We start from the raw sequence: 14234 nt of genomic DNA, 5'->3' as shown, positions 1-14234 counted from the left end.
AGGCTGGCGGTACCTACCTCCACTGTTATGACATCAAGTCATCACACGGACCACCACGGCGGTAACGACCTCTGGGCTGGAGACTTCAGTGACGGCCACCCATGGCATTTTGACCCCACCCACCTCCGTGGTGTCTGTGGTTTCTGTATCGCCATGGAAACCATGGCGGTAGGCATTATCCATGCCAGGGAATTCCTTCCCTGGCACTGATAGGGGTCTCCCCCGTTCACCCTTCCCAAGAGTCCACCCCCAGCCTCCCCCTCCCGAGCCTCCATATACACACATACATGCACATACATGCACACCCATACACACATGCATACACATATTCACCCACACATGCATACATTCATACACACTCACGGCAACACTCACGAACATACATCCAGGCACACACGCACTCACACAACACAACATGCACGTACACAAACACCCACTCATGCACACACGCAATACATATGCATGCACGCATGCACGCATTCACACACAGTCACACACACCCCCACACACGCACACAACACACCCCACCCCCTCTCCTGTCAGAGAACCCTACTTACCTGCTTGCAGGGGTCCTCCGGCAGGAGACGGGACGCAGTGCTGCTGCCAGCAGCAGCGTCCGCCAGCAAAACAGCGCCAGGCTGTATCATGGGACATGATACGGTAGGCGGTGTTTTGCTGGTATGTCACTGCGAACTGTTGCTGGCAGGAGCGCCACCGTCCACCGCCATGAACGTAGCCAGAATTCGACCAGCCTTCTGGCGGAATTTAGGCTACGGTCATAAATGGCATGGACGGTCGGTAAGCACGGCAATGGTATGTTGGTGACCGCTGCCGTGGCGGTAGGCAGCATTTGCCGCCAAGGTCCTAATGAGGGCCTATATTTTTTCAATATTTATGTACACACTGTTATATGTACAGGAAAACAATATTTTGTGATCAATATTTTTTAGATGATTTTTCTGTGTCGCGATATTTATGAGCTAGACTTTGTGTCATAGAACCCTAACCTGCCAAGTGGTGCAAACCCAGTCCTTGCCCTTGAAAGTGGGTTTTCCTGGCTGCTACTGCAAAGAACTGCACATCAACCTTGTTGCACTAATTAGATCCAGTTCATCGCCTTTGGTTTGACACTTCACCACCACATGGCCACTGCTGCAAGGATTGACAACATAACATTGCAGTCGACGACAGTGCTCCACTGCTGCAAGAATCCGAGGACCGCATTGATCACTGCACAACGCATAGTCCCCTCTACATGGCCCAGACTCACCAAATTGGCTTGATCCTTTGGGTCAATGGTGACAAAGTACTTCATTGTTGTCTTCAGCGTGGATGCAAAACTAATGCATGTACATTGTTACGCCACTTAGAGCCGATGCATCTCAAAGAGCAAGGTACTCTTGCTCAATGGGCTCTGCGTTGGCCTTGTAGGGGACCTGCACTCCATTGCTGTCAGGCTGAACTTTTGATTGTGGCCCTGTCACACGTGATCAGACAGCCCCTGTTGGCGCTTTCTGCTTCTAAACACTACAGTTTAATTTATTATTTTAAAAATCATACCTTTTCTTTCAGTTATTGGAGTTTTGTTGATTTTGCTGTGTTTTGCTCATTAAATTAAGCTCTATTTTTCTAAGCTGGTGGGGATTTTTTTTGTATAGTGTTTTCACTGATTTACTGTTTGCACAAATACTTTACACATTGCCTCTTAAGTTACGCCTGCCTGCTCTGTGTCAAGCTACCACTGGGTGAGCACAGGTTAATATTTAATGTGTATCTAACATTCCCTGACTCAGATTGTGGTTCCTGATTGGGCAGGGTGCATACCTCTGACAACCAGAAACCCCAATTTCTAACAAAGGTGAAGAGTAAGGAGCTGGTCTGAGCATTTCTGCCAGGACTGCTTTGGATCCCCGATCCGGCCCTGGTCAAAATTTTAAATCACTTTCAGCCGATCACTGCAGATTTCTGAAGCGACTATGGACTCACTAAACCATCTTGTTGGTCATTTTAATCACATTTGAACTCTAAATATTACTAAATGTATTTGTGCACAACACCATTTTTATTTTCATAATACTTTTTTTATGTTTATTTAATGGCTCATGCACTTTATATTAAATGTTTATTGTTATCATTATTACAGAACAAGCAATGATTATTTAAAGCCATTTCAGTCTCTTGCACTGAATATAAATATCTGCTTTTGGCATGATTTTGATTAAACGTGATCAAAATACAATATCCCCATCATTTACAGTTAAGAAGAATCTTCACAATTTAGTTACTAGGAAATACTGAAACTTCATTGTCTGCAATGCAGAAATGTATTTTCTCAGCTGTGGTATTCAACTTCCATTGGCTATGTTGTATTTATTACAGCTTGTCTTTTGTGATTTTTTACTTAATTTTTTGTACATTATTTTATATGTAAACCCTAAAACTATACTTTTGTCTGCTACAGGGTTGTACGCTATATGTAATAAAGAATAACATGTATAAGTTTTGTGGTTTTTTAATGAAACACAGCACATATGTAGGTTTACGTTTTTTTTCATTTATTTTGATATTAATTATCAAAAATGAAATGATAATGTGAATTAAAAATAATTGTGTACAGGTGTGGTACTTACACAAAAGGTTGTTATATTAGTGAGCTGTTACTGTTTTTTGCCACTGGAAAGGAGTCCAACTAAAGAACTCTTTAGCAGGGTTTGTATTTTTGGTTCCAGACAAAACATTGGTGAAGTTTTCTTGAACCTCTTCTTAAAACATGTATGCCTGGTCTACAAATATGACACTTAACGTTCCAATAACGTATGCTGGAATAAAACACACATATATGGATTGAGTGTGCATTGGAATACTTGTTGTATCAAATATGTTATATTATGTTAAAGGATCTTGTATAGCGCAAAACTGCCCCAGCATCAGGGCTTCCCAGCACCAAACCCAAAAAGTAGGTACAGAGACTATATACACCAAAAAAGGAAAAGGGAAAAGGAAACTAGTTGGAGATGAGCCTGGTCTTGAGGTATTTACTAAAGTGCAGATGTATCTGGATATTCCTGAGTGAGAGAGGCAATTTCTTTCATAAGGATGGGGCCAAAGCTTGGTGTGGCTTCCCGCTCTTGCCCTCTTAACTGAAGGAACAATGACAAGACTAAAGTTGGCTGATTGAAGAGGTGAGGATGGCAGGTAAGGGGATAAAGGACTGCCCCCCCTGGGGGTGAAGAGTCTTATGGGCAATGCACAAGGTCCTAAAGTGTATATACTTGACCACAGGGAGCAAGTGAGGCTTCTAGAGGTGCCCAGAAGCAGAACACAATTTTGGGAGGAGGAAGAGCAACCTTGCTGACACATATTGTTCTAAATTAAGCTTTGTTTGCTTCTAAGTATAGGACATTACAGTAATCAAAATGGAACAGAATCAGAGCTTAATTAATGGTTTGCCTAGTGGGGGGGTTGAAAAGGACAGTGATGGGTTTGAGGTTTCTCACATTACCAAAACAGGTGCCTCAAAGGCCAGAGTCTCAACCATCCAGACTCCTAGGTTTTTAATAATCAGTTTGGGCTTGGGAGGTGGACTGACGGTAATCGGCCACCAAGGATCTCTTTAATCTCAAGCAGTTGTTATTCATCCACTTAGCAACCGCAATCATTCCTTTCTGGAAATTAGCCATTTCTTGTGTTGAGTTCTCAAAGAATGAAAGAATGAGCTGGGTATCATCTGAGTACAATACAAACACAATTCTGAAAGATTTTACAACCTGTGCGAGTGGTTGGATGTAAAGATTAAATAGAATAGGGCTCAAAGCAGAGCCCTGAGGAACTCCATAGTGGAGGGATTCCTGGTGGGAAGCGAAGAGGGAAGAGATTACCTGAAACAAGCGCTCACTCAAAAAAGAGGAAAACCAAGGTCCGGGTTATGAGTTTAGCAGACGGAAACACCTGTCTGCCAAACTCCTGACAGGGTGGTCATCGCCGTTCTCCCCGCCGGCCCCATTAGAACTTTCCGACTAGACTGACCACCAGTTCAGTGAGAATTTGCAGCAGCATTGTCACCGGTTCATAATAGAGCCGGCAGCAAAGCTGCAGCATGCATGGGGCTCCAGGACCCTCAAAATGGGCACTGTCTGCACAGCAGACAGTGCATATTTTTAGGCTATTGTGCAGGGGGGACTCCTGTACTTCCCATTCCATGTGCATGGACAGAGCAGGGACCCCACTTTGGCCCCCTGCACTTGTTTTCCACCAGCCAGTGAAACCACCATGAAAAAGCTGGTGGAGAACAAGGTTGTAATCAGCAGAGTGACGCCGAGTTCAGCACGGCCCTGGCTGATTGCAACCTGCACCACTGTCAGCCCTTCGGGATCTAAGATCTTGGCAGGGATGGTGGTAGGTTGGCAGATCTGCCCGCCAACCTTGTAATGTGATGGTCGGACTGCCACAACCAGAGCAGTCTGATAGCCACCACGGCATTAGCGATCCTCGGACCTCCAATGTCGTACTCTGGCTCCAAGTCAGGTCAGACGCACATATCCCAATATCATGTAAGCGTTGAAGTGGTATTTTATGTGAGACCATGTCGAACGTGGCCCTCTAGTCAAGCAGGGTCAGGGCAGAGGACCTATGATCATTCAGAGAACTGCAACCTTTCTCTGTTACAGCTACGAGGGTATACGTATTGTTGTGAGGAGGTGTAAAGCCATTTTGAGACATATTCAGAATATGATGTTCTTCCAAAAATGTCGTCAAAATGCTATTGACATAATTCTCCATTACCTTGACCAGAAAAGCTAAAAGGGAGATGAGGTGATAATTATCAGACTTATTGGGATCCAAGGAGGGTTTTGTAAGCAGGTGAATGACTTTGACATGCTTCCACTGAGAGATGATAAGGAGAGATTAATAATTTCTGAAAGGGAAGGGAATAGAAGATTCTGGAATTTTGTCAGATGACATCTGGTCTAATGGGATCATCTGGAGAGTCAGATTTAAGTTGGCTACAGAGGACTTGTATAGAGGGCAGGCAGAAGGAAGGCAAAGTGCTCAGTGTGGCCTTCGTACTGATGTTCTTTGGCAAAACAGTCCAGTACAGAGACAGATCAGAAGTGATGTTAGAGGCAAAATAGGAGTAAATATACTGGATTTTACCAATAAAATAATCCGGTAGTTTATTGCCGTGTTTACTTGAGACTGCCATAAATTCAACCGATAGCACTGGCTTCATTAGGTTGTTACTAAGTGAAACATTTCTGTGGAGGGATTGTTGCTATTGCAGATTTTATTTCAAATAACTCAGCCCTGAACTTCATAATTAGTTTGTGATATGCTTTGATAGCTGACCTATATTGCACTTTTGAGGAAGGATCATAAGTTTTTCTCCAGGACCACTATTGAACCTTACAGTGATTTTTAGCAGTAATGAGGGTCTAGCTGAACAATGGGTTAGAATGCTTCTTTTTGACCAGAACCTGGCTGGCAGAGATCAGAGCATCAAGGACTGAGGTAAGCTATGATTTCAACATATGATCTGCAGCATCCATATTAAGGGGCAACTCGGGATGGCTAGCCTGAATGAAATTTCAAAATTTCTGCAAGCCTAGTTTATGCCACAGACGTTTCAGGATGGCTTCAAGGGCCAGGATGTGATCCAGGCATGATATGAAGATGGACATAAGGATCATAAAGTGGTCAGTTCAGATCACAGTCAAAGGGGTTAAGACCCGTAGATAGCTTAAGTTTGAAAAAACACGATCAAGGAGGTGGCCAGTAGAGTGTGATCTATCTTAAATTATTTGGATTAATTCCACAGCTGAAAGGTCATCCAGAAAGTTGCTGACTTTGCCGTCTTGGGTAGCGTTGAAGTGAAGGTAAAGATCAGCAATATATTGTAATTAGCATGTTTTATGACTAGCATGGAAATGAAGTTGCTTAGTGCTTCTCTGATAGCTTTCTAAGGGGGTAAATCAACAGCCCAGAGAAGGTGACATTATTGTTGAGGAAAATTTTAAAAAGAGCACTTTCGCAGACTTGAGTGGTGCACTGGGTTAAATTGCAGCCTAGTGTATCCTTGTTTGCGCCGCTTTTGCATCAACAAATTAGGCTAATGCGGCGCAAAAAAAGTATAAATCAGGGCCTGAGTGTGCCACTTCCTCTGCGGCTGGCCTTGTTACAGTTCTTAAAATTAAAGCCGGGGGGACAGCTGAAGCAGGTTCCGCTACCCTAAACTGCTTCAGCCAAGTTTCTATTAAAAACAATAAGGCAGGTAAGTAACCCTGAATAGACTCAAAGATGTTGGCATGGTGACAAACGAAAGAGCAACAATTGATACTAAATAACCTAATCATGGTGGAACGTGGTTAAGTATGAGAGGCAGGTTTTATGCTAGTACCCATTTATATTAGCGGTGACCCCGCAGCTCTTACATCTAAAAGAAATTTCCTCTGGGGCCCACAGGGGAAAACAGCGGTTCTGTGGGAAATCCTTTTATGAACAAAGTGTAAGAGAGGAATAAAATAGCCTGTTTAAATCGGGAGGGCAGGGTACCTGGCCCTTGGCATCATCCCGGAGCGGCCGAGCACAGATGTGGCACACATCCGTGCACTGGGGCTAATTTTATGCTCAGTGCCTCGGTTTGGGACAGAACAAGTAGCAGCAACTAGACCACTAATGATTACTTGCAGTGACGGCCCCACTAAAATGGCTGACCCCACTCCACAAAAGCCAACTAAAGTGCACAGTGCCTCACAAGGTAGGAACAAGCCTTACTGATTTAAAACTTTAAAAATTGTCAACCTATGCGGTTGAATCAGGCCAAGCACACCCTCTCAAATTCCCAGTATCGCAAAAACAAATAAGGTACAATTTGAATAGCAGTGATTAGGTCTTTATTTAACATGCAGTAGATTAAAAAAAATAGAAGTGATATAGCACAAAAGGAAAACAAAGAGGTGGGAGGGGGATTGAAGGTGCAGGAAGTCTCGAATTAAATGTCACAATGCGCAATGGGGCTCATTTTATGCTCAGAGCCTGGGTTTAAAGAGCAACTAAAGGCAATTAGCTGTACTGCAGCCCCACTAAGATGACCAACTGAGCTCCACAAGCTGCAACTAAAGTGCACAGTGCCTCACAAGGTAGAAACAAACCGAGGTGATTTAAATCTTTAAAAATTTAAAAATAGTCAAACTATGCGGTCGAATCAGGCTCAGCACACCCTTTCAAATTTCCAAGATAATAATAACAAATAAAGTTCAATTTGAATAGCAGCGACAAGATGTCTATTTAACTTGCAGTAAGTTTTAAAAAATAGCCGTGATATAGTACAAAGGGATAAGAAAGGGGAGAGAGGGGGATTCAAGGTGCAGGGAAGTCGCAAATCAAAGGCCACAAATATCTAACATCAGAGTAAATACAATGCTCACATTCTATCTATATTTCAGGAGAATAAATATTTGAACACCCCCATCGCCATTTATACTTTTGGCAGACGCCTGCCAAAAACTGCACTGAGAGAAAAAGAAGACTCCACGTTGTGTTTTCACATTATTTTTCATTGGAAGTTGTAACAAACAGCTTTCTTGTAAACCTAAACATCTGGAAACCCCGGTTCATGAACAGTGACATAAGGCAGTGTGAAATAATGTTTACACATGGTATAAAACCTGTACAATAGAAAGTCTAAGCAAATGTCAGAGCTATAATTCAAGCAAAAGTGATATTTCTGACAAACTGCTATATGAAAATTACTGCAAATAAAATATTACACAAACACAAACTGCCCTTCTGTGGCTGGTCAATCACAGATAATTTTGTAGCCAGCACAAGACCGATACTTCTGTCAACGTAAAAAGAACTACAAACAAAAATGTTCGTAGTGTTTACTAATAACATCGATATTTAACAATCTTCATTTCAAAGATAAGCAAGTTGCAGAACCTTTTGCAACCTGCGGCTGGTGGTCGAAAGATGGGTATGGGGGCATTGGAGCTTTACAATCTAGTTATGAAGTAGACTCAGAATGTGGCATTATCAGATTGAGCGTTCCTTCCAGGATTTTCCAAATCAATTACTAGGATAAGTCTTAGGTGACACCTAAATGATGTCTAAAACATCCGATTACACTGTCTCATAAGGAGTAGTTTGTGTATTTTCAAGGCTATGCAGAAAAACGTTATAGTGGATGACAAGTCACTGCATGCAATAGTCATCTTACATTAAGTAACAATGGTATTATTATCAGTGTTTGAGGTATAAGCCTGAAGGTGAGCACTTGCAGAGCAGCACTGCAGTATGGTATGGGAGGGAAGCTTGAACAATGGATTAATATTGGTCAGATTTCTGCATCTACGAATCATTTTGGAGTCTATAGCCTGGCTGAACAAAAGCAGACCATCACATTCTTATTCAGTGAGAACCTAAAACTCAACATATAGCCTATTCTCCACAGATAAATCATGCTATCAAGGCTCCTTGTGTCCCGACCCAAAGTAAAACAATGTTTTTTTTAATGTAGTCTGAATAAAACATTTAAGAGATCAACAAAAAGAACATGTTAGCCATTTATGGAGGTGCCTGCTGGTTTGAAAGCTGAAAATAAAAAATGACTATGAAAGAATGGGTCTGATTCTACTGATCATACCTTAGCACTTTCTCCTCATTGTGAAACTGAATGTAGTAACATTTGCCAAAAGCCACAACAAGGACAGGGTTCTAGACTTACTACTGTACCCGTCGCTTCACTTTTTTAGGCTGCCTTGTACTCCTAAGTAAAGCAGTCTATATCATACAATTCTGCACAGTGGGAAGGGCAACATAATGTGCAGAAGCATATTTGTTTTTCTACTGGAGAAAGCCCCTCCTGTACACCTCACTGAAACTGGGGTTGATCAGTTCCCCTTCCCAGCAAGGAAGAGTAAATACTCTAGCCCTTGCCTGGAAATAATCTTCGACCATTGCCACAGTAGAAAAGGGTCACATTTCAGTTTTTGAATGCCCATAAACACCCATGCTTGTGGGATTTCACAAACTTTCAAGGCAAACCATGTGTAGTTGCTCCTTTTTTTTCCAAACCCCTATATGGGATATAGTATTTTAGGGTTTTCTGCACAGAAATCTGCTGTAGTAAAACTATGAACACTCCTTAGGAATCATTTTGTGAACCTGTGACAAGTGAGTTGTTAAAGAAGGCATTTTAAATCATAGTTTTATATTTGTTGCATGAACTGCCTTTCTGAATTGGACCCTAAACAAAGTATATATATGCAGGGCTATCTTCTACATATCATAGAGTAACAAATTCTTTACAGGTACCCAGGGGAGCACTTATTTGGAATTCCAACAGCAGAAACAAAAGTGACAGAATCCTATTTGTGGTTAACTATCATCCATCAGCTCCCTCCTACAGAAACATAATAAAAAAACATGTCCCTTATTAGTCACTTGTGAAAAATTGCAAAAGATTTTTCCAAACCACCAGACTTTGCTTTTTTCAAATCTTTATGATCTCTTATTGTGAGAGCTGAACTCAAGCAAACAAATGCAGGGGTTCATTCTAAAAGTGATCACTGTGAATACCTTCTGTAAACCACATCAGTAACTAGTTCTGTCACAAGAAGGACCTATGGAGTAAAACAGCATCTTACATGCTGCTCATCATGTATTATTTATGTGAGCCAATGCCAATGTCAAAGCTGTAAAAAACAATATGTAGACCAAATACTGAATGACCTCCGCACACAATGCGGGAACCAAAAATCTGCAATAATTAATTAGAAATTTACCAGCCTGTAACTTATCACTTTGACCTTGTGAACTATTTGCTATCAGATTTTACAATTTTACCTATGGAATATGTCTTAAAGGAAGAACTACTGGACTCCAGAGAAAACTTCTAGATGTACAATTTAAAATCATTGCATCTACGCAGACTTATCAACTGTGACAATACCACCTGATTACTGCTAAACTTAGACATTTCAGGATTGCATTGATTCCACATTCCAACTATGTATATATATATATATATATATATATATATATATATATACATACAATTTGTGAATGTGGGTTTGAGAGAAAAACCCACTTAACAATGAAATAAAGTCTTTCAGGAATTTTGTGGGATTAAATTACAAATGATAGAAGCAGCAGCTCTTGGTTGCATAAAGGAAATGTTAACCTGTGGAAGATCACACATTAACAATGTAAGGGAATTGAAAGAAACCATTCTAGAATCCAATAATGAATTAACTTTTTTGATGAAATGGAATGCTAACACTGGAGAACAGAACAGGGCTTTGAGACCCAACATTAGCTACGGTGAGGCAGAGGTTTATATTGAAGTACTTGCTGTCATAGAAAGAAGCAGAACATCTTGGGAAGAGTAAAGGAACACTAACCTGTTTTCCACACAAACTGATTTTCTTCCTTGTCTTCTACATTAGCTGCTGCATGTGGAACAAGAATGATCAGTAATAGCAGGAATTTGCTTCGGTTGTGCCATGGCCAGTGAACATGAGCCCACTCATTTCTCAGCAGCATATTTATGAAACACGAGGAGTCTTCTAGATCCTAAAACAAAGAGCATATACTAATTAGTGCTGTTTAGCCCCAGAGTTTGAAAGAGTTTAAAATGTTTACATATTTTGTAATGTCTTTGGGCCAGTGATGTCAAAGTCTCCAACAATCATCCCTTGCCCTGATTGTCTTGTTGGACCAGTTAGGGTGCAATTCCATAAAAACCACCCCACACAATGCAGATCACATACACATAACATTCACAGTATACAATTATTGCTGTACTGACATGACAAATATCAAAGTATAAATGAATAGGAAAATGAAAAAGCGAATAAGAAAAAAACAATTGGACCTACACAGCTCAGTTAGTTTCACTCATTAGTTTAATTCCTACAAATGTATCTAATAGTTGCAGAACTGCAAAACATTGGATGATGTGAGAGCTACATATGCTGTCAGTGAAGGCTTCCAAATAAAAATGCAGGATGTCAGTTAGTGAACTCAAGTCCACAGTTTATTGGCCACAAATTTGCATACTCTCTTGATAAAATAGACAAAAAAAATAAATGTTCTTCTCCGTAGTACCATTATTAAATTAGAACATGTTGTGATCTGTAGCATTCTCCGCTCAATAATTCAAGTGACTCCACCAGTTCAAGTAAAGTTGCTGTCTAAGGGAAGGGTCAAATTTTAAGTGGTAAATGAATTGCTGCCTAGGCAAATTTATGATATGTAACAAAAATGCAAGGTCTTTACTGCTCTTAAAGTGAAAGCACGCCTTCTGGCTTTGTTGCTTAATCTCTGTGTTTTCTCTCAAAAATCAGCCTCATAAGATATTCCTTAGTAAGATGCATTCACTAGTTATAAAATTACACTGGGGTTTTGAACCATTTAGACACCACTACTTTAGGAGGCTTAATTTTCACATGTTTTTGTCAAAGAATATTTACAAGGTATTGTTTGGGATTTGCTACCTACAGAAATGTACCCAAAAGACCCCAGTAAAATCTATTCTCCTCCTTTGCTACGGGCAATGAAAAAGCATTACCCCAAGTTCCACTATTATACAATGGCACACCCCAGCATTTATTGTATAAAAATAACACCAACTTTCTTCTTTCTTAAGCACATTTTTCCCTGATATCTGCCCCATTTATGTCTGCTATGAGGTACTATGATATGAATGTGTCTTCCACTTACATCCTGTGCAAAATTGAAACTGTATGCTCTTTTAAGGTGGTATAAGTGTGTTTCCCAAGGGCATTGAGTTTAATTTTTGTATAATATATCTAAAAAGATTGACTAGGTTGGAAACCTTGGCTATACATAACATAAAATTGGCATAATGCACATACACGTGAACTGTACTCTCTTTTCTCCTATCTATAGCAGATGCTCGGAGTTCACTAAAGTGCTTAGTTGCAGGGTCAAATAGTGGCCTATCAAGACCCATTTATTAGTACCTTTTCTTGTAGTCTAGCTTGATTGATGCCATAATTTATGTAAGGAATGATTTGTTGGTGTTTTCTAATTTCTGTGTTAGGGAATTACTTTTATATAAATATATTTAATGTTTTTAATTTACCATGTATTTTTAACTATGATTAATATGATTCTTTTTACTTATGATATGATTTTATGTATATCTATTTTAGGTATTTACATATTTTGTACAAAATTATTAAAAGTTGGAATGTTATTTGTGGTCCCGCCAAAGTCCTACAGTTTCTGTACTGATGGTTACTCTGGAGTGTGAGTAAGAAATAAAATAAAAAAATTGTCACCCCTCCAGAGTCTAAAACTCTCCCTACTGTTGCATACATTGAAAATAATACTTTTAACACCACCTGAGTCCACTACTTTCCTTACTCTTTCATACACTGGAGAAGGAATAGTAAATATAACCTCTCAGGAGTCCAACACTTTCCCTACAATGCTTAGACTGGAGAGGGAATGGTAAATTGAACCCCTCTTACCCTACTGTTCCTTAGAATTTACCCCTACAGAGAAAAAACTCTTTCCCTATTGTTGCAGAGGTTGGAGTGGGAATAGTATATCTAACCCCTCTGCAGTCTAATAGTTTCCCAAGTTTTGATTAGATTTGAAGTGGGAATAGTAAATCTAATCTCTTTGGAGTCCAGCAATTTCCCAACTGTTGTTTTGACTAAAGTGGTGATAGTAATTGTAATCACCATGAAATCTAATGATTTTCTTACTGCTATGTAGGCTAGAGTGTGAATAGTAGATGTAGTCCCTCTGGATTCCAACAATTCCCATACTGTTGGGTAGGATTGAAAGGGAATAGTGAATCTATCTCCCCTGGAATCCAGTACTTTCCCTACTGTTGCATGGACTGGAATGGGAATAGTAAATCTAACCTCATTGCAGTTCAACACTTTCTCCATGGTTTTATAGGATGGAGTGGGTGTAGTAAAATATGTATTTGTAAGTTAAATACTTATTGTAATGTTTGTTAACCTATCTTTATAGTAATTGTTACTGCTAATTAGTATTATAAGTCCATATAATTTAATTAGTTCTATTTTTTATGGTTTTTATTTTTTATGATATGTTTTAAGTTAAGAACCATAATATTTATTATATTAGCTTAAAACAAATATTATATGAGTTTTGTAAAGTGTTTAAATATCTCTCTCTCTCTCTATCTCTCTCTCTCTCTCTCTCTCTATATATATATATATATATATATATATATATATATATATATATATATATATATATATATATAATTTCACTGGAATGCAAGTAGAATTTAATTAGACAAGTCCACCACACCAGAATAATATATAATGCTACTTCTTTCTTGCTTTCTGTCCTGCAAATTCTTTTAATAATTCACTAGAATCGAGAGTACGTCCAACTTCATGTTCAACAGATATCAGTTCCAAGACAGTCAGCTGGTCCTAGGCCATTGAAAACTGCAAGTAATTCTCAAAAATGTTCAACTTTGAGAAGGATCGTTTTCCAGAGGCTACTGTGATAGGACCTTTCGAAAACTTTCTTAGAATGATATTTCAATTAGGATAAATTTCATCCAAGTGGTTGTCACAGACGTATTTGAGAACAGAGAGAGCAGACCCAGTACATGCCGCATCTGTACCAGCATGGCTTTTCTTATGCAGTCCCTGTTGCCTCCATAGCTGACTGCGCCCAGCGGTTCTTCAGCTGAGAGCTCTGGCCCACGAGAGCACCGGCGCTGAGGGGCAGGCACTCTGAGGTTGATGGTTAATTAGTTAGGTGAAAATAGTATGTGGTAACTATAACTCACGCCCAGGCCATGCACAGTTATCCGATCAATAATTTTACTGCAAATGTTGCATTGATATTATCAATGATATCATAGAAGATGCAATTACTTACGTAACATGTGGGATAATTAGCAGTGCATGAGGAGGGCACAAGTTATAATTACCTTAGGGCATGATTTATAGTTACTTGAAATAACTATGACTATAACTGAATTTCTATAGATTTGTGCGAGTAAATTCATAACTGAACTAAATGTATTGACTTCAAAAACCAAAGGGTACAGGGACATTATAGTTAGATATATATCTATTCACTTTAAAAAACAAAAGTTACCGGGATGTTAAACTTAAGCTCACATTTTAAACATTGGTAACTATGGCCGTCATTATGACCCTGGCGGTCTGAAGTTTGCCAGGACCGCGGTGGCAGTCTCAACGCAGACG

The 14234-nt window shown here is 39.8% G+C and overlaps 1 protein-coding gene across 1 annotated transcript in view; it reads right to left on the bottom strand.

Annotated features, from left to right (window-relative positions):
- The window catches only part of THSD7B (thrombospondin type 1 domain containing 7B), a 2268639-nt gene that overhangs the window by 1845266 nt on the left and 409139 nt on the right, over positions 1–14234 (bottom strand). Inside the window, exon 3 of the mRNA XM_069225078.1 lies at positions 10401–10572. Coding sequence (XP_069081179.1) covers positions 10401–10542 — 142 coding nt within the window. The 5' untranslated portion in view covers positions 10543–10572. The remainder of the gene's footprint in view (positions 1–10400; positions 10573–14234) is intronic.

The sequence above is a fragment of the Pleurodeles waltl genome, chromosome 3_1, assembly GCF_031143425.1.
Source record: "Pleurodeles waltl isolate 20211129_DDA chromosome 3_1, aPleWal1.hap1.20221129, whole genome shotgun sequence".
NCBI classification, from domain to species: Eukaryota; Metazoa; Chordata; class Amphibia; order Caudata; family Salamandridae; genus Pleurodeles; species Pleurodeles waltl.
The sequence above is the reverse complement of the archived record's forward strand: the minus strand, read 5'-3'. Positions and strand labels throughout refer to the sequence as shown.